This window comes from Candoia aspera, chromosome 3, assembly GCF_035149785.1.
Source record: "Candoia aspera isolate rCanAsp1 chromosome 3, rCanAsp1.hap2, whole genome shotgun sequence".
NCBI lineage: Eukaryota > Metazoa > Chordata > Lepidosauria > Squamata > Boidae > Candoia > Candoia aspera.
The window spans coordinates 112216072-112241866 of NC_086155.1; the positions used below are offsets into that span (position 1 = coordinate 112216072).

The 25795-nt window shown below is 42.8% G+C and overlaps 1 protein-coding gene across 2 annotated transcripts in view; it reads left to right on the forward strand.

Moving 5' to 3' along the window:
* Positions 1-22504, forward strand: part of DELE1 (DAP3 binding cell death enhancer 1) — a 36618-nt gene extending 14114 nt beyond the window's left edge. For both annotated transcript variants that reach the window (XM_063298611.1, XM_063298610.1), the window contains exons 6-10: positions 1382-1443; positions 7358-7451; positions 18744-18886; positions 21082-21175; positions 21919-22504. In XM_063298611.1, coding sequence (XP_063154681.1) covers positions 1382-1443; positions 7358-7451; positions 18744-18886; positions 21082-21175; positions 21919-22169 — 644 coding nt within the window. In that variant the 3' untranslated portion in view covers positions 22170-22504. The remainder of the gene's footprint in view (positions 1-1381; positions 1444-7357; positions 7452-18743; positions 18887-21081; positions 21176-21918) is intronic.
* Positions 22505-25795: the final 3291 nt, after the last annotated feature.

Sequence of the window (25795 nt, forward strand, 5' to 3'; positions counted from 1 at the left end):
CCTTTTAGGTTTCATGTTGAGAACCACCCTCTAGAAGTTTGCAGGGCAAAGTCCAAAGTGGGTGGAACCAAGGACCAAAAGTCAGGGGGTCACATTAAGAAATTCTGAAAAACAAAGATAAAGCAGAGAAAAGTGTTATTTATATTTCAGAATAAAATGGTATTAGCAAATTTGCAGGTTGCACCTGAAATCCGGTCGACTGTGCTTTGTATACTGCTGCCATGTGGGATAAGACTGCTTAAGTTGTGTCTTGAAAAGTTAGACTTTTCAGTTAGAGAGTTCCACATAATATTTTATAGCTACAAAGCTCTGGCCCATACTAGCCTGGAACCTTTGATTTCAGAAGGGCTAGATTTCAAGTTGCTAAGCCAAAAGATTGAGAAATATAATTTGTATTAAAATAGTACTCCTACTTTTATAAGTTAATTAGTAGGACATCTTATTTGTAACAAATAAGGTAGAGACACTTGTTGCAAAAAATAGAGTGAAATTAGGCAAACAGCAGCAATTTAATAAGAAAAATTAATTTAGTCTACAAACCTTTGGCTGTCACCAAGTGGAAATAAGACATTTATTACTTAGTAGACAACCTGTGACCTGCTGGATTATCATTTCAGAGATATTTCTTTATCAGATTCCTCAATGCCTTCAACAATGACAGAACTTCTAATATACTGGAAAAGTTCTTAAAAATTCAGGGAGACATTCAGAGATGTATCTGCTTTGAGAGCAGTCCATGTTGAACTGTATAGCACAGTCAAACATCAGGAGTTGACCACAAGAAATGTTTTATGACATTTGTATTATGTCATTAAATGTTTTATGATAATTTTTATGTCATTAAATGTTTTATAAAATTTTCCAAATTTCTATTCCTTGGGAGTCATGGGTCCCGGATTTTGGATGCATTCTGTAAGTTAGCCCATTTGAGGTACCTTGGTTGAGAATGTTTTGTCCTATGATGCACTGTTTTGCCCAGTTAAAGGTTACAGTCACAAGAGTTACATAGATTTTTACAGCATTTCTAGGCTGCCCTATTCCCAAAGGACTTAGTTTTTACTAAGACTGTTAAAAATAGAAGACAACGTTGTGCCCGCAAGCCTACTCTATATGAAACTAGGAAACTACCTTATATTGACTATTGGTTTATATATCTTAGTAGTCCTCCTAACAGAAGGTCTCCAAGGATTTTATTAAGCTGAAATCAGCAGAAATTGGTTAATAAAGAATATGAAACAATTATGTTGCTCATTGTAAGGAGTATCAGAAAAATTGTTGATTTAACAGAAGAATAAGAGAGCAGCTACAATATGGGAACTAGGAACCATGACAGGTTCTTTTCCTTAGACACAGTCCCTCACTAACATACCTTTTATTCCAGGGAGTTTCATCTTCCCTCCTAGTACCAGCTTTCAACCAGATTCTTCCCTACTGAATTTGAAGGTACTCTCTGCTATTTTTGTTTTGTGGAATAGACTTTAGCATTAATTTGTTGAAATTTTCTGCTGTGTGCAATATTGGGCTTAAAAATCACACCTTTTGTTTTTACATTATGAGCTTACATACTGTAAGTGCTGTAAGTGGTTAGTAGCATAATGTTCTCTCTTTCTTGAGAGAAAGAAAAACTTTTTATCTCATCTAAGATTAAAATATTAGGCAAGCTAGTAAAATGTTTACTAGGAAGAGATTCACAAGGTGGAAATGAAGAGGCTGAGACTAAGCCAGAATAATTAATAGGCTGAAACATAGCAGTCCAAGGGGAAGATAGAAGAGAAAATGCTTGAAGAAAAGAAGGGCAAAGATGGAAGTTTTGGAAAGCAATATTAGATAAAAAGAGACATTTGGGGAAAAACTTAGATGGGTTTACAAATAGAAGAGGCTTTATGTTATTAGCAGAAAGAGCATTAGATAAAGCTAGCAGCACAGAGTAAAGAAGACTTAAAATAATAGAAGAATGGATTGATGAAAGAAAAAGCAGACTTTACATGATGCCACTGCAACCACTTCCTGAGGTTTCACCTGTTTTAATTTATAAACTAATAAACTACAACACAAAAAATAAGCATGTGATAGTTGAGAGATACAGGTCCAAACTTAAGAAAGCACTACAGGGCTGAATAGCTCCATACATATCCCATTGCTCTCAAGTAATATTACATAGATGCTGATTTTTTAAAAAAAGTTTAAAAATAAAATAGAATATCAGAAATAATAGAATAACTGACACCAATCACTATTATTAGTTATATTATTATTGGTTATATTTATAACGTCTGAATGTTGGCAGCTGAATATAAGATGTAATACATATTTGTACCTCTTGATGGCACCAAATCAGTGCTGAAATCCTTGGCTGTAGAATGGGTAAAAATTGGCACTGAAATGTATATGTGTTTGTGTGTGCGTGTGTGTGTGTGTGTGTGTGTGTGTATATATATATATATATATATATATATATATATATATATATCAGAATTTAATACAGTTAGTTGGTTTTTAACTCTCTGAACTTTATACATTTTTGAAGAAGGTTGATTTTAATATCAAATAATAACAATATGTATTGAGTAAAAACCTTTTTTTTTTTAATACTATTTGTTTTCCCTACAACTGCTGCCAGGAAACAAAATTTGCCTCTGATGTATATGGTACAGTTCAATATATAATCAAAGGACATACGTTATTACTGAAATATACAGATTTGAGAGGCATTTTAAGGATAAAATTGCTCCTCTTCATTGCCATTTTGAACACTGTATGCGGTAGAATACAAAGTGTATAGTCCTCTTATCGAGTCCAGTTGTAAAGGATCACTTTCTGTTTCTGAGAACTGAGAGTGTGGACAAGATATTAATGGCTGGCTATCCAGCCTACTATGCTCTATTGTGATTCTTGCTAATCTTGGCTTATTTAGTCTTTTAAAGGGGGGTTGACTGGGTGAATCTAGGAAATGGTAGAACACGTATTTGCATGATGGAATAATGCTACCAATCAATCTGCTCTTGAGGAAACCTTCTTTGGATACAAAGGGTTTTGCCAACAGCAGCACTCATTTTGGGGGCTGTGCACTTTAGTGGTTGGTTTCTCTGCAACTGCAGTTCTTGGAGGAATTGATGAGCTGGGTCAGTCTGAGTGCAACCTGGTTATTGGAAAGAATTAGCCATAGCTGTCCTAATAGGTGGCTTCCTAGGGTAGGGGTGCAGAGACAGAGGGAGTGCAATTCTGTTGATGCTGGTTGGTATCTCAATGGCTTTCAGTGATGGTATCCTTCTGGCCCATCTTTGTGAGTCAGAGTTTGGGTTTGTATTAGAAAAGTTCCACTCTACATATAAATAGTGTGATTACTTGATTTTGCCTCTGCATACTGGCTGCTATGCACTCTTTTGTCCCTAATGCTATTTAACAACCATATGAAACCATTGGGGAGATGGGAACAGGAGTTTGGGTACTTAGTGTCATCAAGGTTGCTGTTATGGAGTGGACCTGCAATTATGGAAGGCTAAATTAAACAGATTATCTGAAACCATTCTAGTGTAGATTCAGGACAGTATGTCCCTGAGACCACATACTGTCGAGGACCTGTCGTAGGGGTAGGATGGGGGAGTGAAACTCTCCTGATCGTAATTGATTTCTTAGCTGTCTTTGGTATCATTGATAATGGTATCAGCTCCAAAAGATTGGGGGTACTGTACTGTAGTGGTTCTCCCCCTTCTCTGGGAACATTTTCAGTTAGTGGGGAAGAAAGGCTGAGTCCTAAAACCTGCCATTGTGGGATATCCACAGGGAGAGCTCATCTGCCTTCAGAGGGTCAAGTATCATTGGTACACAGAAAATCTTCATTTGTATATTTTAATCTATAGCCAAATAGGAGATTCAGTTGCAGTTCCTGGAGGCTCTGAGGGCCTGGATGGGAAACAACAGTCTTAGGCAGAATCCAAGCAAGACAGAGTGGCTAGGTTTGGAATGTGAGACTCGCCATATTCCATCTTTGATTCTGGCAGGGTTACGCTTCCCGGGACTGCACAGGTAAGGTAACTGTCAGTCCTACAAGGTAAAGCAGATCAGGAAATAGACTCCACAGGAAGACTAGAACTATACTTTACTGAGATAGACTACAGAAACAGAATCTTGCAAATCTACTTGCGTTTTCCTTTCCCTCCCTCTTATACCCCAGGAAGTCAGGGGGGAGTCAGTCTGAGTCTCTTTTTCATACTCTCTCACCCTCCCTGGACAATGCCGTCTCATTCCCATATCCTGGCCTGAATCCTGACTGAAAGGGGTCCAGATCTATTGCATCAACTCAAATTCTTTATTCATTGACCTTTCTGCACTTTTCGTGAGGTCAGTTACCAAATCTAGTAACTTAAAGTAGCATAATTGAGTTCATCAATGTAAATTTAAGCCATGTTAATTTTTAATGAAACATTTTAAATAAAGTTTTAAAATTGGTCTTATCATGAGATCCTGAATCAAATCTCTGTTTCATAAATGTTACAGGAGCTCCCTTTGGAGCTTCTCTCAAAGCATGCTTTGTCTGCAGATTTCCCATTGGTTCCTTCCTCAACTCTCCAGAGATACTTATCTGCCAATGATCTCTGTCCATGTCTGGAACTGGAGTCTCTTTGCCAGCTTTTCCTTCTTTCCCTGCATTGATTATTTAAGTCCTTTAGATCCACCTAACGCAACCAGGAAGGATCAGCTGTTTGTGATCCCTCACACGTTAATTCACTTTCTTTCACGGCCCATAAAGGGGAAACACACAGGCACCATTCATAGTCTGCCTGAGCACTGTTTGTAATGGTGCCCTTATGTGGCAGCGGGAAAGGGACATGGGCTCAGGCATACAACAACACTCACCCTGAAAAGGCACCTTGCTGTTGTCCCTGGTCACAGCTTGAACTTGTGGATCCCATTTCCTACACCAATTTCTGTGGAATCAACACAGGACTCAAAGCAAAAATAATCAAGGCTTACTGCAGTGTTTATTGATACAGTGTGCACTGGAGGGGTCCTCACCAAGATGGGTGAGTTCTAGTCCCGCCTTAGGCACAAAGCCAGCTGGGTGACCTTGGGCCAGCCAATTTCTCCCAGCCCTAAGAAGAAGGCAATGGCAAACCACTTCCGAAAAACCTTACCAAGAACACTGTAGGGACTTGTCCAGGCAGTCTCCAAGAATCAGACACAATTGAACAGATTAAAAAAAATTATATGCTAATGATTAGGGCTGTGCATCATTCGGATTTGAAGGGGGAAAGGTGCTTTGGAGTGTTTGGGGGTACATACGTAGTACCTGTGGCAATTGCTTAAACCAAATGTATTTTTCTGGGATGGTTCCCTACTAACCGTGCCATAAATATAAATGAGAATTATTTTTGCTAGGTAGAGAAGTAGGTGCAGTTGATTACAGTATGGTTTGAAATATATCCTTGGCTTTTACAAGCAACTTTCAAAATTGAAGTCTTAATGTAAAGAGCTAGCCTTCAATATACAAGTAGCATTCTGGGTTTTATTTTATTTATCATGAAGTATATGTGCATTTCTGTAAAAATGAAAGTGTATTTGGGATATTTTGAAACAATCTGCTTTATTTTAGCGTTCTATTGCCTATTTGTATTTTGCTGTCCAACTTGGGCATAGTCACATATTGTAGAGGGCAGACTCATATTCACATATAACACAAGTAGGAAGTCAGGATATAATCTGGAAAAAAAAGATTGCTCAGGATGTTTGTTACTTAATGTAGATCTCTAAAGTCTTCTCTAGCAAGGTTTCTACTTAAATGCTTCAAAGCTCAATAATAAAGCTGCATTTCAAAAAAGTCACAATTTCCTTTGTTTGTAGTACACTTGCATATTCATTAACATATTTAGAAACTTCAGGAAGTCTGTTGAACACTTGGTAAGCACAAGTGGAGAATGCAGCACTCCGTATTTGTTGATTCACCAATCATTAAAAAATAAAACACTCTCATTATTTTCTTTCACTCCATTCTTCAGGTGTCTCCACAGCTCAATGATTGTTTAAAATAACTAACTGTAGACTGTTACCGAAAATCCTTTCCATTGGAAGGGCCAAATCTACAGTGTGCTAATAGACATTTGCATAATCGCTGCTTGTAGTCATTGGAGAGTTGTGTATTAGGATCTGCCTTAGTGATCAGTCATTTGGACTATTAAGCCAAATATTTTTTAAAATGAGGGACAGCAACTATCTAAGATTTTTAGGTTAGGAATTTTTCAGTCCTGCCAGGGAGATGCCAAAGATTGAGTCTGGGACCTTCTACATGCAAAACATATCTTCTCTACTGAGATATGATCCCTCTCAGTGAATGTTCTTTTGCGTATTATGTTTTTAGCCATCGACTAAGAGAGTAATGCATAACCAAATAGTACTGGTTTCTTCCTTTTTTGTCCACCAAAAAGTTTTTGCCTGCTGTCCCATACTTTTTTCATGCCAAATGGTTGGAGTTATCAGTTGGTGACCTCTGTGAATTTATGTACCTACACCATAATCACGACAAGGATGTTATATCAATTGATTACATCCTCGGCAAAAATTTTGGAGACATGAGATTTTAACACTAGTGACAGGCAAAAAAGGAACAAAAGCAAATGATTAATTATTTTTATAGTGCTTTAAATAAACTAAGCACTTTACAGAAAATTGGGTCAGTTTCCAAAGGTTCATAATTAAGGAGCAGTAAAAGGGGAAGGAAATAAAAATATGCAGAGATTTGTTATGTTCAGTGCCATATTAAAAAAAGTAAGCCAGAAACAGGCAAGACAGCTCAAAAATGTTACTTCATTTTTTTTTGCTTTTTTAATCTTTTTATCTGTGTGATGTGTTGCTGCAAGTTAAAAGTCTGGTTTGTACTTGCATTTGTCTTGCTCTTTAATTTGGAAATATTTTTCCAGATAAATGACATATGAGGAGTGCTGTAGCATGGAAGAAAAAAATGGATGTAAAACAAAATATTAAATGTTACTACAAAGATATTTTTTAAAAAATCAGTTTTACAATAACAGATTCCAAGATATAAAAATAATTAGTCACACTATGAAAATAACATGTTTATCTATTATAAGACACCTTGATTTGTAGTGGAAATGACTGAAAAAAAATCTCACCTTGTCTACAAAATGCCAGGGTTCTTAATCATTTTGTAATTTTGTCAAGAGAATTATATCAAGTTTGTAATTTTGCTGTTTACCAAGTATGCCTCAGTAATCCTAAGTCATTCCTTGAAGTAATAGTGCAGTTTCTACCTCCTTTATCATCGATTGCTCTGCTATGTAAAAAATACAGAAGATTACCAAGAAATGCATGAAGTGTTGATATTTGCCTTTCTTCTGTGCAGGGCAACTTAGAAGAGGAAGAAGCTGTTAAAGGAGCTGCTTCTCAAGTGCAAAAAGCATTTCAAACCAGCATTTCAATGGCATCCAACATCCTTGGTAATAAATTGTTAGGCATAGATTGCTTACCCACAGATACTTGGACATGTTTACAGCAGCCTTCCCCAATCTAGTGCTCTTCAGATAGTGCTGGAGTGCTGGGAGTACAATGTCATCTTGAGCCTGCTATTGGAGGTCCCAGGATTAAAACTTTGAGGGGATTTCAGTCTACTTATCCCGGGAGAGAAGTCTAGTGTAAGCTTGTGGTTTCATGGCTTCTGTGGTAATCATGGGTGTGTCCCAAATAATATTGGCTCCAACACAGGCAAGAGGACACATATCTGATCTTTACTTTGGAGCATATGAAATATGATCTGGAGATAGAGGTAATTAAAGTCTGTCCTTTGGTATGGTCAGATCACTTCCTTATCAAAATGCCTTACAGTCACCCCAGAGCTCTGTGTGGATGGCGGGACCTTTTGGTTGGTCCACTTCAGGTACATAGTAGAATCTGATGGATTCCAGAGTGCATGGAGGGGTGTTTCCTTATTGGGGGGCAGGTGGGGATGTGTGTATGCCCCTGGCTGTACTTCCTGAATGGTTAGTGCCCCACTTTTGTCAAACCCCTTGAATGACAGCTGAAAGTCCTGACCACTCCCATCTGGGTGTGTTTCCTTTCAACTTCAGTGTGGTGGTGTAAAGAGGCCAAATGCCAAAACAGTTATCCTTGTTCCAATATTTCTGGTCTTGACTGTAAGTCCATTTTTTCAGCGCTGTTGTAATTTTGAATAGTCACTGAACAAATGGTCGTTAAGCAAGGACTACCTGTAGAGATAAGATGATTCCAGGCTTGCGAATTTCTTGTATCTGCTCAGAGTTGTTCTCTTCTGCTTCCAGCTGAACAGAATCCATTGTGATGAGCAAAGAAGTGTCTTGTGTCCTATGATTTGTTTTTGTTTATCAAGCCTAAGAAAGTGGGTAGGATCTTGTGGTATGAGCTCTATAACCTGTGGACTTGATCCATGTCTTTCCTGGCTTCTTCAGAAGCTAGGTGGGTTGTGAGTGGCTAGATTAGGGAAACTGTAAACACTTACTTCGAGAGAAAGTGTAGCATAGTATACTTAAAAACAGAATGTTGTGTGCCATCTCTTGAAGAACCCCCCTTTGATGCATATGTTTTTGACAATTTTTTCCTGGGCTTCAACCTTCTCTTTTTAAGGAAAATCAAATAAATGCAGCTGGTGGCAGCCCAGCTACAGAGGCTCCTAGAAGAAATGGATTATTTGGATTCCTGTCACTCAGAATTCAAACTCAGTAATGGGATGGAAATGGCATTGATCTCCCTGGCAATGACCTCTGTCTGGATCTTGATGGGGGGAGTGTACCTTTCTTGATCCTATTAGACCTTTCTTAGAGAATTTAGTTTGTACTTTCCAGTCGTCCAATCATTGTTACATTTGTCCTTTTCCAGTCATCTATCACTTTCTCCTTTTTCCATTATTTCTCAATAATAATGGATATGAATCCTTTTCCTCCATAGCTCATGGCATGGGAACTGTTAGCAAGGTTCCTCTCCCAGCGCACTTTGGGTGAATAGATACTGCTTGGAATAAGAGATCCTGCAAATATCCAGGTTCCATGCTGGACTTCATAAGTTGTTATTAACACCATGAAACACTATCCAGGTTCCATGCTGGACTTCCTAAGTTGTTATTAACACCATGTAACAGACTGATAACAAATTCAACTTCCAAAGTACTAGTGTTACAAGACATTTGGATGCTGAAGTCAGTATATAGGCATTGCAGTCTCACAGAATACATTACTATATAGTGGTCCATTTGGGATGTGGCAAGAGTGACTGTTAGCAATGCCTCTTATTCCAGGGACAACCATAAATGTCAACCAGTGGAAGCTGGGTGAAGATTCTCAACTTGACATAATTTGTATATTAATAATGCTGAAATAATCTTTCCCACCAGTCTCATATAGTCACAGAGATTTAATATTTAATCTCAAGTTTCAATCTTAGCCTTTGTTATAAACTTTTCTCCCAAAATCCAATTGACCCTATCTTTTATAAAATTCACTTATTTACAGTCACTTTCCTTTCTCTCTCCCCTTTGAGCACACACTCAAGCTCCTCTCACTTGCTTTGATCAACAGCTTGCAAGGGGCTGTGATTAGGCATTTTGAAGGAAGCTATTTTGCATAGCTCTGGTAAAGGGGGATTTATTTTGGAAAATCACACATGCACTACTCAATGGAATGTTTTTTTCTAATTTTTTCTCTAAAATTCCAATTAAGAGATAGCTAGGATCTTACAACAAGTAGTGAGAACACTGAGCTCTAACAATGATTTATGGATTTAGAATATTAAATACCCACATACATTCACCCATGCTCACCCTCTCTCTCTCTCCCCCATTCATTCTCATTCTCCCAGTGCAGCACCCATCTTAGAGAATGGGAAATCCTTATCCAGAGAAGAAGCATCAGTTTGCATTTTCTCTTTCAGAAGCTTTATAGTCTACACTGCTAGGCAGGAATTCGCCATACACAACACTAATTGATTAACTGACAACTGTTATTGCTTGGTTCTTTATTTCCTCAGCCAGCTTCATTTCTCCAGGATGTTTCTCTTTTCCCTTTCATCTTAGGATGTGAATTGCATCTCTATGATTCTCCCATCTCTAAACAATAGCACATTTATTTATTTATTTATTTACTTACTTACTTACTTAATTAATTACTTACTTACTTACTATCCCACCTTTATTATTTTTATAAATAACTCAAGGTGGCCAACATAGCTAACATTCCTTCCTCCTCCTCTTTTCCCCACAACAACAACCCTGTGAGGTGAGTTGGGCTGACATTGGCTGTTTATTGCCTTTGTGTTATATTGTCAACTCTAGCCAGCTCTGATAAAGAGGGAGGTTTCCCTAGAATTTCAACCTAAAGGCAGCTAAGAACTCGCAACATATAATGAGAACTTTGAGCTTGAATAACAATACAGCTTTATTGATTTAGAATATTAAATGCCTGCATGCATTCACGTGCATACCCATACTCAAACTCTCTCATTTTCTCTTTTCTGTTCATTCTCATTCTCTCAACACCAGGCACAGCACAGCACAGCACCTGTCGGAGAGAATGGGAAGTCCTTATCCAGAGAAAGAATTTCCATTTGCACTTTCTCTTTCGGAAGCCTTTATAGTCTGTACTCCTAGGCGAGAATTTGCCATACACAATGCTGATTAATTGCCCTGGTTGTTTATTCACTTAATTGACTTCCTTATTCCTCTGGTATCTGCTTCTCTTCTCCCTAGTTGGGTTGCAGAGCTAGAATCATAGAATGGTGGAGTTGGAAGGGATCATAAAGGTCAGCTAGTCCAATCCTTTGCAGTGCACAGGGTAGCCAGTTAAACCATCCTTGAGAGGTGACTGTGCAGCCTCTTAGACACCTCCAGAGATGAAGGATAGCCCAGCCTTCTAGCAAGAAGTTATTTTCCTGTCAGGTCCATCTTTTGGTGACCAGAGGGGTACATCACAGTAAATCCAGCTGTCATTCTTTATTTCATTTTGCTACAGTCAATCCTCAAATTATGACCGCTCATTCAGCAACCATTCAAAGTTACAATGGTGCTGAATGAGGGGGACTTACAGCCAATCCTCAATGGTGCAGCCGTTGCGGTGTCCCCACAATCACGTGATCACAATTCAGGTGCTTGGCAACTGGCTTGCAATCACAATCCGATGTGATCCGATGGTCACATGATTGCCATTTGTGACCTTCCCTGCTGGCTTCCCACAAGCAAAGTCAATGGGGAAACTGGCAGGAGGTTGCAAGTCACTCCTGCTGCCACCACTTTTTCTCCCAAGGAGCCCCCAGGCAGCATGGGGATCTCATACTCTGTAGCACCCATGCACAGCACCTGCCTGCCTGTACTCTGTAGCGCACACCTATACTCTGTAGCATCTGCCTGCCCGTACTCCATAGCACCTGCCCACAACGCCTGCCCACCCACCCATACCCTGTAGCACTGTCCTGCCCACCTGTAACTCTTGCCTGATTGCCTGGGATGCAGTTTCAGTGGCATAAGTGCTTCTTGATTCACACTTCCTCCCACATCATGTAATGGTTGCCTATCCTAAATTATACTCAGACTCACAAACAAGAGCTTGAATCAAATCTGGTTTATTTAAGAATAGTGTGCAAGTACAAAGAAAGCTGAGAATGAGCAAAAGCGCGCCAAATACAAACTAAAAATCCTCGGTGCGAATGTAAGCCCTCCCCCCGTACAACCGTTTCAAATTCCCCATCCCAGGTGCTCCTAACGAGTTCTGCTAATCAATGGGTAAAAAGACCTTGAACACAAACGATAACCCAAACACATTCCATCTCCATGAAAACAGATAGACAGCGTGGTACAAGGTCTCCCAGCAGCTCCCTCCCAGCCGGAATGCGCATCAGCACCATGGCATGTGAAATGTTACGATGTACATCAAACAACACAACGGCGAACATGACATATTGCCCCCCCAAAAGAAAGCAAAGCCGAATAATATGAATGGTGAAAGGAACAGTCAAGCTGCAGGCTTCAAAGGATAAGCTAGGTGAAAGTGGTGAATTAAATCAGGAGCATTGACGTGGCAAGCAGGCACCCACTCAGGGTGGGGGAAGTGCTTCCAGCGAACTGGGTACTGCAGGGAGTTGCAAAGCTTGCGGGAGTCGACAACCTCTTTGATTTCAAAGTGTTGCTGGCCATCAATCATGATAGGAGCAGGCGGAGGAGGTTGGGGGTGCCGGTGAGCAGAGGGTTGGGCTGGTTTGAGCAAGCTGCAATGGAAAACAGGGTGCAAATGTTTTAAATTGTGAGGCAATTCGAGCTTGACAGTAACAGGATTGATAAGAGCCACAATGGGGAAAGGTCCGATGAATTTAGGGGCAAGCTTCTTTGAAGGTTGAGGGGATTTTATGAACTTAGTGGAGAGATAAACCTGATCCCCAACCTTGAAGGTGTGTTGGGGAGAACGGTGTTTGTCAGCGTGGCACTTGTAGGCAGCCTGGGCATCGCTCAGAGCCTGCCGAATGACCGGCCAGGAGGCAGCCAGTTGCACAGCCCAATCAGAAGCCGAGCAGGAGGTAGACGGGGGCTGGGGCAATTCAGGGATGGGGACGAAGTCCTGGCCGAAAACAACCCAAAAGGGGGTCTGCCCAGTACTCTGGTGAACGGCGTTGTTGTAAGCCACTTCTGCAAAGGGCAGGAGCTCGACCCAATTGTCCTGATGGTAGTTGGTGTAGGAGTGAAGAAATTGCTCCAGGGTGGAGTTAAGAATCTCAGTAGATCCGTCCATCTCCGGATGCGACGCCGTGGAGAACTCCTGCTTGGTGCCAATCAGTTTTAAAAAAGACCGCCAAAATTGGGAGGTAAATTGTGTCCCTCGGTTGGTCACCAAATGGGAGGGGCAGCCGTGGAGACGGTAGATGTGGCATAGAGGCGAGCCAGCTGCTGAGCAGACGGCAAGGAGGTGCACGGAATAAAATGCGCTTGTTTGGAGAAGAAGTCCTTTACAACCCAAATGACAGTTTTCTTTTGACTGGGTGGGAGGTCAATGATAAAGTCCATAGAGATCTCGGCCCAGGGACAAGATGGGTTAGCAACAGGTTGGAGAAGCCCTTGTGGTTTCCCCACTTTTCGTTTTGACATGGCACAGACAGGGCAAGAGGCAACATAGTCTTTGACATCCCGCCACAGCGAGGGCCACCAAAATTGGCGGCACACCAAATGTAGGGTTTTGACGAAACCGAAATGGCCTGCCAATTTATCGTCATGGGAGCGGTGCAACACCGAAGCACGTAAAGTTTCAGGCACATAAAGGCGGTGGCCGACCCATCCTTAAAAGAAACTTTGTCTCAATTAGCCAGCAACCAAGTGTCAGATTTCACTGCCTGTAGAAAGTCGGATTGTAACTGACAAGGGAGCGGCTGTCTGCGGGTTGGGGGTGGGGTGGTGCTCTGCGCTGGCGGAGCACAGGTTTGGCTTCGGGTGACAGCAGCCAGTCCCAATTGTGGTAAAGAGAGAACAGTACCAACCACTTGAGGGGTTTGGTCGAAGTCTTGCGGCAAGCAGGACAAAGCGTCCGTGAGAAAGTTTTTCTTGCCCGGTATGAACTTCAGTTGGAAGTTAAACCGACTGAAAAATTGAGCCCAGCAAATTTGTTTGGGGCTGAGGCGGCAGGGGGGTGCGGAGAGCCTCCAAATTCCTGTGGTCCGTCCAAACCTCGAACGGGTAGGCAGCCCCCTCAAGGAGGTGGCACCAAGTCTCTAAAGCAGCTTTGACAGCAAAGGCCTCCTTTTCCCAAACATGCCACCGGCGCTCAGTCTCAGAAAATTTCCTGGACAGATAAGCGCAGGGTTTCAGGATGTTGTCAGAGTCCTTTTGCAGCAATATAGCCCCAATAGAAAAGTCAGAGGCGTCTACTTGGACAACGAAGGGGCGTTCAGGATCAGGGTGCTGCAGAATGGGTTCCGCAGTAAAGAAAGTCTTTAGTTTCTCGAATGCAGCCTGGCATTCTGGAGTCCAATTCAACACTGCCCCGGGGTGTTTTACCTTGTGTGTTTCCCCCAACCGTTTTGTGCAAAGCAGGTCGGTGAGGGGCAAGGCAATTTCAGCGAACCCCTGGATGAACTGGCGGTAACAGTTGCTGAACCCCAGAAAACTTTGCAGCTGCCGTCGGGTGCGAGGGCATTCCCAATTTAAGATGGCCCTAATTTTCTCAGGGTCCATCTCGATTCCCTTGTCAGAGACTCGATAGCCCAAATAGTCCAGTTGGGTTTTGTGAAATTCACATTTGGACAGTTTGGCATACAGCTTGGCTGCCCTTAGTTTTTCTAACACCTGCCTAAGAAGGCATTCATGCTCCTCCTCGGTTTCAGAGTAGATAAGTACATCGTCCAAATAGACCAAGACTCCCTTAAATAAGTGATCATGTAACACTTCATTAATCAATTGCATGAATACTCCAGGCGCATCGGCTAAGCTGAACGGGAGGACTTTGTACTGGAAGGAGCCCAAGGGGCAATTAAAAGCGGTTTTCCACTTGTCTCCAGCCCGTATGCGTATGCGAAAGTAGGCTTCACGGAGGTCGAGTTTAGAGAAAATTTTCCCTTTTGATAGGTGGGCTAACATGTCTTTCATTAGAGGCAAAGGATATTTGTTACATAGGGAGACTGAATTTAACCCCCGATAGTCCGTACAGAGTCTGAGTGTGCCATCTTCCTTTTCCCAGAAGAGTACAGGCACGCCAACTGGGGAATTGGCAGTCTCAGTGAACCCCCATGCCAGGTTTTTGTCAATGAACTCACGCAATGCCTCTAGTTCTTTCTTAGTCATTGGGTAAATTTTCGGTTTAGGCAGTTGCGTGTTGGGGAGCAACTCGATTGCACAGTCAGTTTTGCGATGGGGTGGCAGCTGGTCTGCCTCCATTTCCCCAAAAACGTCTGCAAAGTCTCAGTAGCGGTCCGGCAGCCCTTCGAGCTGCGGTAAGTTGGGGCATGGCACTGCAATTGCAGCCCTGCCCCCCCCCCCACTTAAGGGTCTCCCCATTGGAGGGGCTTGGTAAAACCCATCGCTAAAGGTAAGGGTTCGGTGCTGCCAGTTTATGTAGGGGTTTCACCAAGTTAACCAAGGGATCCCTAGAATTACCATGGGATCGCCAACAGGTGCAATAATGAATTTTAAAGCCTCTTTGTGGCTGCCCATTTGCATTGCTACAGTCCCAGTGAAATGAGTTGCTGGACACCCCCACCCCCCACCCCACTGTTAACCCATCTAGCTGGGTAAAGATCAAAGACTGCTGGAGAGGGAAACGGCAGGTCTAGTGCAGTCACTAGATCCGGGTGGATGAGGCATCTCGAACACCCAGAGTCAACCAAAGCCCAAACTTCCGTGGTTCGGGTGCGGGAGCCCAGCTTCACTTTCACTGCCAGGGTGGGGCAATCAGCACTCACCATAGCATCCTCACACCCATCTTCCTCCACCTGCCCCAGGGCGTAGTTCAGGGCAGGTGGCTGGCGTTTCCCGCCGGCTCTTTTGCAGCCTCCTCAACCTCTGCGTAGAGATACAGCTCTTCTTCCAGGTCAGTGGCACCTTTGGCTGCGGTCGTTTGGCGTGACAGCTGGGGCGATTTAGCCGGGGCTTTCATTGCTCGCTCTCTGGACTTGAGTTTCGGGTGCTCAGCGGCTCGATGGCCTCCTTTCCCACAACGGAGGCACTGCTCTCACGCATAGCGGCGATCCTTCTCCTCGTCTCCTGCTTGGTGGCTCGGGGCAGCTGTTGCTCTGCTCCGGGGTCCCCGCGTCAGGGTTGTTGTTTTCTCGGTTCGACAGGTCTGCATGTAGGTGCGCTGGGCATGCTCAGCCTTTCCGGCCAAACAGATCCACTTGTACAGTGACTCCGGGTCATCCCTGCCCAGCGCCCACCTGAGGACATCTCGGTTAAGTCCTTCTTTAAATCTCTCGAGTGTTGATTGGAACCAGTCGGGAACCTTGCCCGCCAAAGCTTTAAATTCTAGGGCATAGTCGGCTACCGACCTGGGTCCTTGGGTGAGTTCCTTGAGCGCCTCCTTAGCCCTGGCTTTGGCTAGGGGGTCCTCGAAAAACAGCTTCAAGGCGAACACGAAGTTGAACGACCCGAGCTCAGGAGCGTCAGCTTCCGTCAGTTGGACATACCAGTCTGCTGCTCTGCCTTTCAGCTTAGGGGTAATGGCCGATATCTTAGCCTCTTCAGAGGTGAAACACGACCCGTATTGCTTCATGTAGTTTTTCGTGTAGGTTATGAAAAAGGAAAGTTTGGTGGGGTCCCCATCAAATTTGACAGCAAAGTCCTTTGCCACCTTCCCGGTTGGAGGGGACCCAGCTGCGGGTTGAGCAGTAGGGCCCGTCGCGATGTCTTCTCCGACCTCAAACCAGCTGCGGTCCGCTAGGAGGAGGTGGGAGGGCAGTGGGGAGCGAGGACTCTCGTCGCGGCTTCCCTGGTCACCCATCGCGATCGACAGGGTTTTCAACAGGTCTTCCATCAACTCCACCTTCACCTCCAACCTTCTCATCCTCTCAGGGGCCACCGATTCTTCCCCTCGTTGGGTGTCAGGTCGTTTCTCTGGGGCCACTTTGGTCGATTCCCCCTCAGGGGTCATGGGGAACCAATACTTCCAGGAAGTCCCAGCCGCCTCTTCCTTAGGTTCTCCCTCATCACTGGATCCCCCCAGCTCAGGGCTTGAGCTGGAGCCCCTCAGGTAGAACGAAAGGTCGGGGGGAAGGGGGCTCTTCAGTGCTGGACCAGCTTGCAGTTCCAGCCCTTCGGATGTTGGTCTTGGTTCAGTCATCATTAACTAATTTCCTCACAAGGAATATACTTGGAAGGAGTTAACGGGAATTACAAAGATTCTCAGCTTTATGTAATGGTTGCCTATCCTAAATTATACTCAGACTCACAAGCAAGAGCTTGAATCAAATCTGGTTTATTTAAGAATAGTGTGCAAGTACAAAGAAAGCTAAGAATGAGCAAAAGCGTGCCAAATACAAACTAAAAACCCTCGGTGCGAATGTAAGCCCTCCTCCCGTACAACCGTTTCAAATTCCCCATCCCAGGTGCTCCTAACGAGTTCTGCTAATCATCGGGTAAAAAGACCTTGAACGCAAACAACCCAAACACATTCCATCCCCATGAAAACAGATAGACAGCCTGGTACAAGGTCTCCCAGCAGCTTCCTCCCAACCGGAACGCCCGTCAGCACCATGGCATGAGAAACGTTACGATGTACATCAAACATCGCAACGGCGAACATGACACGTCACAGTTATATGAAGTCCTTGCTTAACAACCCACATGGTCTGTGCTTAACGATGGCAATGAGGAATGCAGATGTCACGCTTTATGACCACATTGCTTAGTGATGGAAATTTTATTTTGAACGTAACCTATAGAATTATTTTGATTGCTCATGGCATTCTTTGCCAACCTCAGTTCGCTCTCAGTGGTAGCTTTCCTGATACCTTCGGTACAGTTCCAGACTATTTTTATGTACCCTTCTGTGATGAATTCTCCCTCTTTACACTCCCTTTTTGTGTCCCTTTTTGTTTTCAAGTCTTAAGCTTTTTGAGCTGCGCGTTGTGATTTTCCTTCAGTCCTCCATTTTTTTTCTAATTGGAATTGTTTGAAAAGGTGCTTTTTTTGTATCTTTTTTAGGATTTCTCACCAGCATTCCATCAGTCTTGTCTAGGATTGAAAACTAAGGAGGGTAGACCTTGTTAGTACTTGCATGGGAAACCACCATGAAATCCCAGGGCTACAGTGCAAGCCATCCTTGAATTAAAGGAGATTTTGCTTTATTACTATTATTAGATTTTTTAAATTTTATTTTTTATCCCGCCTTTTTTTCCTATTAATCTCACCTGCCAAGGAATTCTACTTACCATTGCTCTGAGCATATTAAAATCTACATTTTTAAGTCCAAGATATGTGTTCAGCTTTAATTTCCATTAAAATTAAGAACTCTGGCACATTTCGTGCTTGCTTTTATTCTTTTTATGTTCACTTCCTCAACTAAGTATTTTAGATTGGTTAGTATCAAGTCAGCGATCCTCTTGTTCACGCTGCGCAAGAAAATTGTCAGCAAGGCAATTTTGTCAGCAAGGCCAGAAATGTCCTCTGGATTTTGCTTAAGCAAGTTTGTCTTCACAGATGCCAGTAGTGTCAAGGCTCAATATCAAGCAGGTTGTATGGGCATAATTGCCTTAAAGTTGATTATTTCCACTTGTACCTGGATAGTAGCAAATGTCCCATTTCAGTAAGAATATATGACACAAATAGTGATTCTAATAATAATAGGAGAGTGCGTGATCTGCGACAGTATCTTTTTTAATATAGTCAGATTCTGCCTAGATAAGTCCTTCAGAAATCTATTCTCACTCACTCACTGAAGGAAAATCTGTGCACAAGCTAGTGTCTAGTGAGCCACAAAGATGTATGCTTATTAAAATGTTAGTCTAATAATCTCTGCCATGTTAAAGACCTGAGTTCAGCTCTCTGTACATTTATTGGTAAAACTAGAATAGCAAGTCTTTCTTGCTATGGAGTGTGGAAGGATCCTTATAAAACTGAATTTGATAATATAGCTGAATATGGTGCAATTACATTTAACAGCTGGTTCCTGCAGGACAGCCTCTGAATTAGATCTGAAGTTACTCCTATATGAATGAGACAGATAACAGTTGTATGTTCATTTCAAGAATGTGCGGGTGCCATGGTTGGCTGAATTTTTTATTGTTATATATTGTCTTCCCAGGGCTTGAAAACATGCAAGCTGAGCAGTACAAAATGGCTTTTTCCTGTTTCAAGCTGGCTGCAGATCAGAACTATAGCAAAGCCCAGTACAACGTAGGCTTATGCTACGAACATGGAAGAGGCACTACAAAGAACGTGGCTAAGGTCTTCCAGTCCCATTTTGTTTTATTCAGCCTATATGTTACCTCTTTATGTAGAAAATTTGGAGGAAAAAAAGTATTTTATTATCTCTAAAGTGCCTAGTATATCCTGGAACACAGAGACAAACTGAATAGCTGGCCTTTGCTTTCTCCCTATCTTGTTGCTTCTTCACTGCAAAAATATTATCTTTGCTGGAAAGTGTTATGAAAGTGTGTGAAAGAGGCACACAGCAATTGTACAACTTTGCAGATTATGAAGGGGGAGAGGGGACAATAGCTGTTAAGTATGTATCAGCCCATAAATTACATGGCCAAAGGTGCCATTTCTATATTAGTGTAAGTTGACATATATTTTATTTGCTTTTGATAAGTTACAGACTTCAGCCTAGGAAGAAGAAAATCTGCCTGCCATAAATTGTAGTACTAACATAAGGAATGGATATGCTGTGAAACTACAGTCCAGCAGCTTTAAACGCTGTTGGAAATCAGAGGAATTCCTTCTTTGTCTGGGATATCCTTGTCTTCTGAAGTAGTTTGTGCGTGTGCACGCCTTCGAATCAGTGTTGGCTCCTGGAGACTGCCTGGGCTAGTCCTTGCAGTTTTCTTGGCAAGGTTGGTTTGTTTGTTTTCTATAGCTGCCCATCTCAACAAGTAACTCTGGGCAGCTTACAATCATAAAAACCATAAACCATTTTTCAGAAGTGGTTGCCATTGCCTGCTTTTTAGGGCTGAGAGAAAGTGATTGGCCCAAGGTCACTCAGCTGCCCTCATGCCTAAGGCTGGACTAAAACTCACAGTCTCCTGGTTTCTAGCCTGGTGCCTTAACCATTGCACCAACCTGGCTTTCCTTCTAAAGTAGACACAAGTTACTAATGTTCCGTTTCTCAGTATTTGTAGCTAAGACTACCCCATACCCCTTGTCCAAAGCATTCAAGAGAGATGCTTCACAAAGTGCATTAGAGTAAGCAAGTACCTTTCTTTGAAGTATTAAAGTTGCCACATGTTTTGCAAGACCCACACAGCTGCTTCCAAAGCTGTTCCCAGCTGTTTTGTTTTTTCAGCTTCTTTTCTCAGGTGCCTTGCTTTTAGGGTAGAAGCCTGGGCCCTCTATGCTTTCATTTGTGCTTAGAGGAGGAGTGGGAATCTCTGGCCTCTGGGTTACCTTGTGTTGTCCTCCTTGCCTTGCCCCACCCCATACCCCTTGGGATTAAAAAAGAAAATGTCCCTTGCCAAGTGTAGATTGCTATGCAGTAGTTATTCATTGTGTGGGATTACATCTGGATAAGGAAAACATATTCTGTGTTGCAATTATATATGGGAAAAGCTTCCACTAGAGGCAATGAAAGTTTTTTTTCCCCCAAGTGCAGTAGGGAAAACAATTTGGAGCATGTTATAATCTTGGCCGACTTTGGGCCCATCATTCTCTCTCAGTCCAACCTACTTCACAGAGTATCAGTTATGGGGAAAAATAGGAGGAGGGAGCACTATCTACACTGCTGTGAGCTCCTGTACAAAAAGTAGGATATAAATCAATCAAACAAATAAATGTGAACTGGGGAGGCAGAACAAGGGGACGTGATTCCTAATTCAATGATTCAGCATTATTCTTTATATTCCTTGTATTCCTAATTAAAGCAGGGAAGTAAGTAGATTTGCTGAAGTGAAGCTTCTCTTCATGCTGCAACAGATGTGGACAAGCTTTTTAGGGCTGCGCTTAATGGTTTTTAGGACAGTGGAGAGTTCAAGTGGCGTGCAAAGTGGATTGGACCAGGATGTTTCAATTGGGGGACTGAGGCTTTTTTCATGAATGTTTTTACATTACATTACACTTACATTTCATTTTTCATGCATTCAGTAGTGCAGTCTGTTTGGGTCCTAAAAACTGCAAAAGTATTTTGAAGGCTCAGGTTAGTTACCTTTGCCTTAGAATATCTGTGGGATGTTTCATTACAAAATAAAACTCCTTTTAAGATTCCTCATTAACAAAGCTGTAAAGCAGCCCTGCAAAATATTTTTCAATATCCTATCTATAATCTAATCTAATCTAATCTACTCTATCTGACCATCCTTAGATTACATGACATATTTGTTTGCAAAATATGTTCTGCAAAGGACAGAGTAACTTCACACACCCCTACCCTGGCAGTTTTTTCAGTAAGCAGTAACATTTTTTTCTCAAATGTTGCTATTTCTTTCTAGGCAATCCTCTATTACCAGCGGGCAGCTCATCAGGGACACCTTCTGGCCCAGTACCGCTATCTTAAATGGCTTCTCTGCTGCTGGTACAAAACAGGTAACAACAGCAAAGCAGACAAAGCAGTTTTCTGGCCTGGTCACCATTTTAGGGATAACCCTGGTGAATTATCAGAAGAATGTTGGCATTGTGTTCACTCTTGAAAGTAATTTGGAGACTAGTTTGTGCAGGATGCCATGTTTAGGTTATTAAGCACAGCCTTTTACCCTTACTGATGGCTGGCTAGCTACAAAGCATTTTTAGATGATGTTGTTAGCACAAACAGCTCTGAACCAGTTCATTTGGGAACCTTACATTTTGACTCTAACCACAGCTTATGAAAAAGGCTTTGGAATCCTCCAGACCAGATGAAAGATAGAAAGAATTGCCAGCAAGCAGCTATTGCACGTTATAAATTGCAGAGAGAATGAACATTATACAAGAGAAAACATCATATACTCAGTTGATGGACCAATTACTAGTAAAAAGAATAAAAGGGTTGGAGCAGGTGGAATGGCCTCTGCTGTTGAATAAGTGATCATGGGCAAGAAGAATGTTTGGAAAAATAGGGGAAAGCATATACTGGTTTTTGTCATCTCCACTATGCACTGTCTTGCAACTATAGGCTAGTTAATGTTGTGAAAGGTGAAGGCTGGGATCACAAATTCTGATAAATTACCATGCAGTTTAGGCTTCAGATGTGAACCCAGCCATCAAAGCTTGTTCAGCAACATGTTTACAACAAGGTTTGACTTCGCATGAAGCACAAATTTAATCTCTGATACCTGCACTCTTTCTTTCAGCCATGCAGAACTGGGTTGAATTACCACTGGCAGAAAGAACCTGTCTGTCCAGTCCCTGCCTTCAGAGCCTTGATCAGCCACCGACATCCCACTTCGGACAGCCAGCTGGTGGCCTGCTTCGCTCATGGAGCATAGGACACTTGGAGGATATGGCAGATAGCTGTGAACTGCAAGGCTATTTGGGGTTCCCTGATGATCTCTCCACCAAACTACAGCCTTTCCCCTGCTCTTCAGGAATAGTAGTTGGTTGACATGGATCATAAGGAAACTTCCTTTTCAGAAACTTGAAAAATGATGGTTATGGTCCTGACTTAGTTTTTATGGGATCAGAACCAGTTAGACATTTCAAAGTTATATTTAATCATCTCCTAAATGTCTACCTTCTTACCTGGTACTGAGGTAAGAAGTTGTTATCTGAATATTATAACCAAACCCAGCTTTGATGGACTATTTCATCCTACAAATTTCTGCTCTCCTTAACCTGAGGAGAGCAGTATTAATATGCCGTGAGACAACATCCCTATAAACTTGCAGAATTGCCACCAAGCTAACTGCCTTTATGGTGCTGATTAAATGTTTTGGAGAAAATTTGTGCTCAGTGTTTGATCACTAAGAGGCATTGAGAACTGAACATTCTCTGTTACAATCAGGCCATGAGAATACTGCATCCATAAAAATGTATCTGTGGGGCAGATCTCACCCATATCATATGGCTTTCAGAACCTAAGAAGCAGAATTTTCTGGATGACTAGAATTCAGTGATGGCATGGCTTTGATTCCAAGAGGACATTGAGAGGTCTTGAAACAATGTTGAAATATTGCTGTAATGAAGCAGTTATAGAGTTAGGGAATTCATAAAACACACAGAGGTATAAAAAACAATTACTAAACTGGTTCTGAATAGACTTGACACTATGGACAGGAATAATCTACATTTATGCTCTCATAAATAGCATTTAGAAAGAGCTTAATGTCAAATACATCAGTTTCTAGCCATGGGCTCATAATGTCTAGGGTGGCAGTTAGAATGTCTTCCCTAAAAAGAATTTAATACTCTGCCCTCCCCCCAAAATGGAGTGTATTGGAAAAACCAGAATTTGCATTCTTCAGAGTTTCATCTTGTTAAAAACTAATACAACCAGCAATTTCTAACTTTTACCAAGAGGTAAATTTCCTTACCTACAGTATGACTTTTGCTCCCACACTACTGCCTCAATAATCAAATTGTTTCTATTAAGGGAAAAAAGCAATTATCCTTTAAACTGTCCTGTCTAAAAGGAGACCTACCATACCAATTCCTGCAGCAGGTTTCATGCAAAAGAATAATCAGCATTTCTGTAGAAAGAGCAGGTATGTAATTGGGTCAGCAAGATAGTATCTGAAAAAAAAGAAGGGTGTTGTCCAAAAAATTTTCATTCTTAAGGAAAGTTCTTTCCCAAATGTTTGGAACTTTGCTTTCTTGCATATGTATGTATGTTTTTTATACAGAAATTACTGTTTCTGTGACAGCCCGTTTCAACTCAATAGCATTTCTCTCAACATCTTGTGTCTTGCTATATGCTGAGATTTGAAAATGAATCTATCTGACTCAAAATAATCTCAAACACAGAATTCATTGTATTTTCCAGGGTGGGCTCTGTTGTATTTGGTTTGCATGCAGCTGTTTGTCAAACGAGTATGATTCATCTCTGCCTATGGTTTTATGACTCAGTGAAAATTGTACAGCCTCTGTTAAGATAACATGGTCCCTCCAATGCCTGCCTTGCCCAGATGACTTGAATATTAGGCATGTTATCACTGACATCCAGAAGATGTACCAAAAGTTTGCAGTGGACTGTCATGGGATTAGAATGATCTCTGGGTTGCACACACAGCTCATAGCAAGAATTTTTGATAGTCCAGTTGCTGCTGCAGCAAGATAAGTCTTAATTTTCAATGGTAAAAGCCCTTATCACTTCTGAAACATGCTTGCTGAAGAAATATTTGATTTTTCCACTTGGTCACTGGTCAATATCAGTGCCAGTAAGATTGACCTAAAGGGTCTTCAGCAAAGCACCTTTCTGATCCCCACTATCACAGAAAATGCTTAAATGGGTTTTATTATTGGACTTTAGCCCAGTCACTGACACAGAAGTTCCTGGTTGAAGAAGTATTTCATGATAAAAAAAAGCAATCATTTCATGATCCCTTTTGGGGAAGGTGGGTGCAGTGACCCACCTACAGGGCTGTGCAGAGGAGTTTTCAGAGCATCTGCAAGACAAAATCGCTTGGATCCACTCCATGCTAGACTCCAAGCATGAGGCAGGGTCTGTGGAGATGCCAAGGGATCATACTTACCATATTATCTGGGAACAGTTTGATCCTGTTGGACCTGAGGAAGTGGACAGGATCCTCCAGACAGTAAATGCCACCACTTGCCAATTAGATCCATGTCCCTCCTGGCTGGTGAAAGCAGCTTGGGAGGTGACATGTTGGGTCCAGGCAATGGTTAATACATCCTTGAGGGAGGGGGTGTTTCCAGATGCCTTTAAGGAGGCGCTGGTACAACCCCTTCTCAAGAAACCATCATTGGACCCTACTGTACTGGATAATTTTCGTCCAGTCTCCCACCTCTCCTTTTTGGGGAAAGTGGTTGAGAAAGTGGTGGCATTACAACTCCAGAGGATTCTGGAGGAAACGGTTATCTAGACCCCTTTCAGTCAGGTTTCAGGCCTGGATATGGGATAGAAATGGCATTGGTTGTACTTACGGATGATCTCTGGCGGGAGCGGGATGTGGGTAGTGCATCCATCCTCGCTCTTCTTGACCTCTCAGCGGCTTTCGATACCATCAACCATGGTATCCTTTTGGGTCGGCTCAGGGAGTTGGGCTCGGGGTGGGCGGCGTAGTTTTGCGCTGGTTCACCTCCTTCCTCCAGGGCCGGTCCCAGTCGGTGATGTGGGGGAGAGATCCGACCCTCAGCCTCTCCTTTGTGGGGTGCCACAGGGTTCGGTCCTCTCTCCTCTCCTATTTAACATCTACATGAAACCGCTGGGCGAGATCATCCATCACCATGGGATGAGGTATCATCAGTATGCCGATGATACTCAATTATACATCTCCATCCCGGGTGAGGTAAGTGATGCTGTGACTGCCCTCTCTCGGTGCCTGGGGGCTGTAGGGGTCTGGATGGGGAACAACAGGCTTCGGCTGAACCCTGGTAAGACAGAGTGGCTGTGGGTTAAGTGTTCCTCTGTATCTGGGACTTTGTCATCTTTAGTTCTGGATGGGGTTGCAATGCCCCAGACAGACCCGGTGCATAATCTGGGGGTCCTCATGGACTCACGGCTCCTGCTCAAAGAGCAGGTGGCAGCCGTGGCCGGAAGGGCCATTGCACAGCTTCATGCTGTGCACCAGTTGCTCCCTTTCCTGGATTGGGAAGCCCTTCGGACGGTCACTCATGCCCTTGTTCTCTCCCATATAGACTACTGCAATGCGCCCTACATGGGGCTACCCTTGAGTATCCGGAAGCTTCAGCTGGTCCAGAATGCGGCCATGCGGGCTATTTTCGGCGCCCCTAGAAGGGTGCACATAACACCTTTGCTACGTGCGCTGCATTGGATACCACTTTGCTTCCGGGTCCAATTCAAGGTGTTGGTTATCACCTTTAAAGCCCTACATGGCATGGGACTGGGTTACCTGAGGGACCGCCTCTTCCCCGTATCATCAGCCCGTCCCACCCGCTCATGCAGAGAGGGCATGCTGCGGACCCCGTCAATAAGAGAATTCCATCTGGCGGGGTCCAGGAGGCGGGCCTTCTCGGCAGTAGCACCCGCCCTTTGGAACATCTTGCCCCTGGAGGTGAGATTAGCCCCATCGCTCCTAGACTTTCGGAGGA